Source organism: Sinocyclocheilus anshuiensis, unplaced genomic scaffold (assembly GCF_001515605.1).
Source record: "Sinocyclocheilus anshuiensis isolate Anshui unplaced genomic scaffold, SAMN03320099.WGS_v1.1 scaffold2863, whole genome shotgun sequence".
Taxonomy (NCBI): Eukaryota; Metazoa; Chordata; class Actinopteri; order Cypriniformes; family Cyprinidae; genus Sinocyclocheilus; species Sinocyclocheilus anshuiensis.
This window is the reverse complement of record NW_015548331.1, coordinates 77,829-82,677: the sequence shown is the minus strand read 5'-3', so window position 1 is coordinate 82,677 and position 4,849 is coordinate 77,829. Positions and strand designations below refer to the sequence as shown.

At 34.9% G+C, this 4,849-nt stretch overlaps 1 protein-coding gene across 1 annotated transcript in view; it reads left to right on the top strand.

Annotated features, from left to right (window-relative positions):
• Nucleotides 1-2,565, top strand: part of LOC107656503 (E3 ubiquitin-protein ligase RNF130-like) — a 23,427-nt gene extending 20,862 nt beyond the window's left edge. Inside the window, exons 5-6 of the mRNA XM_016444387.1 lie at nucleotides 1,784-1,877; nucleotides 2,334-2,565. Coding sequence (XP_016299873.1) covers nucleotides 1,784-1,877; nucleotides 2,334-2,349 — 110 coding nt within the window. The 3' untranslated portion in view covers nucleotides 2,350-2,565. The remainder of the gene's footprint in view (nucleotides 1-1,783; nucleotides 1,878-2,333) is intronic.
• Nucleotides 2,566-4,849: the final 2,284 nt, after the last annotated feature.

Here is a 4,849-nt window from a genome sequence, read left to right as displayed (position 1 = left end):
ACTTTCCGTACCCACTGTATATATATATATATATATTGTATACTGATGGTCACCCTGTTGGTGTTTATTTTGCGATAATGGCTGTCTGAGTGTATATTATTGCTCACATATTTTTAATATTTTAGTTGTAATAATGCACACATTTTTATGAAAAAAACTAAATGAAAAAACTAAAATGTTCAAAATGATTTAAATAAAAAAAAAGTTCCCTTTGACTTAATGTAGGCTTATTTTATTTTATAAAATGTTATTTTATTTTATAAAATAATTTTTTAAATATAATTTTCATAGTATTAAGTTTATTTTTTATATTAAAAATATATATTATCTTGTATTAATCTTTTTACATTTTTTTGTAATCTCTGTCACACGTTTGTTTTTTATGCTAAGGTACTTGCATTTCAATTTGACATAAATGCATGGTTAATCCAGGTGATAGGATGCACCTTTTGCTAACAGACACTGCTGTTTTCCTCCTTGTATCTCTTTTATCTGTCATTGTGGTGTGGCTGTATGTAAAGTGATTGAAATGTTAATTCCATGCAGTTTGTTTCAAAACAATATTTGAAAATTCATATTGATTGGTAAATTTCTAAGTTTAATTGTTTTGCTACACCAGCCTCTACTACACCTCTAGTACCTTAGACCTTCACCAAAAACAAAATATGTATTTGGTGACATCATATTCAGCCTTCATATTCCATATTATATATTTTCCTCTTATCTTCTCTTGCATGTTAATAAGTTTAAGGTAAATTTAGAAAGATATCAGACACAATCCACTCCAGCATCTCATCTCATTTTCACTTTATTTATTTATTTATTTTTGAGTGGTTCTTTCTCCTCTTACCTGGAATTGAATCATATCTTATCTGCATATCTGTTTTTGATGTCAGCATCTATGTAATCAGACTCTCCTCAAACCTGTGACTCAACTTTGCTCAAGCTGGCTTTAAATAACAGACGACCTCTCGGTTGCCTTCTCTCTGAAGTTATTTTAGTTATTTAGGTTATACAGAGCAGTAACACACGTTGAGTGCATTGGAACTGAAGTAAAGAACATAAAACTGCAAACAAGTCCAATAAGTAAATGCTCAAGGAGCTCCACACTTTTGTTGCAGAAACAGATGTAAGGTAATTAAGTGTTTGTGGGATAATTTATTATTTACCAACCATTTGTCCTGGACCTGGTGCTATGTCTTTAAAATATTATGTTCAGCAATTTTAACCCCACCTGTTGGCCTGTTTTTGTATTGTAGTGATTAATTATGTTAAAGAACCCCAAGCAGGTGTATCTGCTTGAACAGCTCTGCAATTTATTCATGTTTTTACAGAAGGGTTTTGGTTGTTTCTGAAATCATAGTTGTCTCTAAATTGTACAAATTGTCATTTTTGTTTTGTAGAATTTTACAGATTTAATAAAAATAAATTAATAAACATCTATATGGAATACTCAGCTGCTGATGCATTTTCTAATGAAATGGTCTTCTTAGCAGATGCAAAATCCTCTCTGCTTTGTAAATGTCCGGCTAAACCAGCACTAAGTGTCATGTGCTCTGAATGTGCTATGTTCAGTTTCGCTCTCGTGTTTTAATCTGTCTTGTTTGCGATCATCGCTTGCCTGTGGTTTCCTCTCCTGTTCCACGGATTAGAGAAGTGCTCCTCTTTTCTTCACGCCTTCACCTGTCGCCAGTTTCCTCTTCTCTTCGGCTCTCTGTCGAGATGATACCCTGGCCCCGCCCTCAACAGAAAATGACCCCTCCTCCTTTTACACTGTCAACAGAAGAGTGGTTTATTGTTGCCAGCTTCGGCATCCTCTCTGCTCTCACACTTTGCTACATGATCATCAGAGCCACTGCCAGCAGCCCCACCTATGAGTGAGTATTGTAGATCAAGATTTTCAGAATGTCATAGCATCCCTAAATACATTAACAGTGAGTTAGTACCTACTTCACAGGATGATTTGTCACATTAGTGTACTACTACATTAATGTACTACTTTTTTACAAGTAAATATAAAATGTCAGTATTATGGAGCTGTAATAATGAATCTTTAAATGAGTTTGATCAAAGAATGATCAGTTTATTTAGATACATTTTATATTTAGAGAAACTAGTGTTACTTCAGTGTCATTAAGATATTATTACAGTTTGAATTTGTATTTTATATTTTCCATTTTAATTTTGATTTTAGTTTAAAAAAAACAATACTACAAAAAAAGGAATGTGTGTCCACAACTAAATAACTTCTGTATGAGTTTTCTATTATTACCATGTACCTCAAATCAGTGCTTGTTAAATGTTTTTCATTTTCTATTTTTTGTCTTTTACAGACTGAAGTTGGAATGAAGATTTTTTATTTTTTTGTGGTGTCCTGATTTCTAAGACAGAAATGCATCCTGAAAAACGAAGTTGCCGATTGCACTTCAAGTCCATTTCTTGCACATGCATTGGTAGTGTTAATAGAGCTAACTTCCAACTCTGTAGACATGAGCACATTCAGAGCTTTTCACTGGGTGATATTGCTAATGAACTTCTTGTTTTACTCAATTGCTGTAATTAATAAGCCCTTTTTTTGTTTTCATTTAAATGAATAGTGTTCGCATATGTTAAATGTCTTTTAAATTTGAATTTTTTTATCCTTGATTGTCATGTTAATTAAATGTTTAAAGACATTTGTGTGTGTATTAAAATTGCTTTGTGCAAAAATCTTTGTTGTGCTAGTTAGTAGTTACTAGTACTTGTTGTATTCCCTGATACTCTTTTGATGATTTCTGTCTCTCTCAGTTTACCATGGTGAGACTCCTGAATCTAATTTTTACATTCAGACCAGGAACCTCCATCATGTCACATGTCTACTAGACAATATTGATTTACTGTGGCATATAATAGCTCTACAGTTGAATTCAGTAGTTCCTTACAGTAAGTCAAGCCAAGAGCACTAAAAATACTGTAGTAACACATCTATGAGGCCAGATTGTGTTTTGTATCAGCCTAACATTTAATGCATGGGCATAGGGATTGTATAACTTAAGGTCAGAGCCATTTGGCTCCAGCAGAATTTAGTTGGAAACGTAAAAAAAAAAACCTTGAACAAGCTAATGAAGGATTACTTGATGGAGTGAAGCATATTTTGCTGTACTGTAGTATAATATACATTATTAAGCTGCTATCTTTGAGTCTATAGTCATATGATTACAAGTTAGCACAGCATTTTTAGGATAAAATATCCAGCACATTTAAGTAAATCAATAAGGTTTTTTTTTATTAATTTCATTATTTTATGTATCTATTTACCCACCTGCGGGTACAATCTGCTTAAACATTGTGTTGTGTTGAAAATCCTTTACCTAATTTGGTTGTATCTTTTAAAAATTGTTGGTAAATCTCATTATGCTATATTATCACCAAATCTTGGATTCAACTTGTTTTCTTTCAATTAGCATAGGTTTTATATTTCTTTTTTCTTTTTTTGGAATTGATTAGCCATAGGCCTCACTGATCTGTGCTTGCGCACCTTCGTTTTTGAGTGAAAAAATAAAAAGCATTTTGGAGAAGTTTGTAAGCAATGTTTGTAGGCAGTCATTTTGGCCAGGAGCACCACAAGTGTAACAAGGCGGGGGTGAAAAGTAAAGAAATAATCAAAAGTGTTTGGGAAGTTGTACCGTGTGTGAGCAAAGTCAGTAAATCAAGGAGCTGTATATTCACAAATCACCCAAACCATAAAAAAATCAGATTTCCGCTGAGAAGCTTGATGGTAATTAATTGGTCTGGTGTCAAGGACATAATAAGTGTTGATTACACATAAACGACTGACATTGATTTTGTGCTGAGATGAAATGTCAGATTTGAGCACAACCTTTATGGAGGAGGTAAAGTCTTTTCAGTCAGCATCATTCAAAAGAATCATTCTTTCTTTCATCTTTCTCGTTTTCTTTCTATCCCCCTGTTGTACACACAACTGAGCATTATCACACATGTACAAATGACTTTTATGTCTCGATCTAACCCCATCATTTTTGTTGTTTGTCTGTTTTCAGGTGGTAATTTCTTCAACCGTAATTCTGTGTCTCTGCGCAGCGTCGTCTGTGAGATGGAGCTTCCAGACATCCAGGCGTCGCTGGACATGTACGACGACAACAAGTCCTGAGGACACGCACCTCTTCCACCTCAAGCCCATTCCTCCATCATCCTCTCCCCGACCCCAGACTGTGGGGAACAACCTTTATGAGTGTGAAATGGAGTATTGACAGTGAGAACACTGACTCTGGCGATAAACTCTACCACTGTAGAATGATCGGTCGCCTCAAGTGGACGTGATTGGACTATTGCACCATCGTCAGCCTCCTTACACTTTTAAACTTATTTTTTCTCTTACTTTTTGAAAGACTTATCTTTTCACAGATGGCTGTGGGAAGTTCCTCTTAGTTTGTTTCTCTGGTATCCTCGGTTAGCCACAAATGTTGTGTCATCTGTTGTCTCATGTATGTAATTTGCTGACCGGTTCCCATGCTTAATATTGTTCCAGATGGGGAAAACTCTCTCTCGTGGACAGTCGTAAAAGCAGGATTGGAAACTGAGCCTTTATAGAAGAGCTGTCTGCTTTGTATCTCTGCCTTTGTAGCTAAACAAGATGCAAACGAACTCGTCCTTCATATGCTGTAATGCTGCAGCTTCGCGTTTAGTGCTGGCCCATTAGCACTCGAAAATCCTTGACAAATCACCGTTACTTCCTGGTAGAAATCTACAGTATTTCTCTGTACATAGAAAGGAAATGTTTTAAACATGTATTTAAAGAAAATCCTATGGAGTCCCTGCAGCGAATACTAATCAGTTCCAAGAAAAGGGA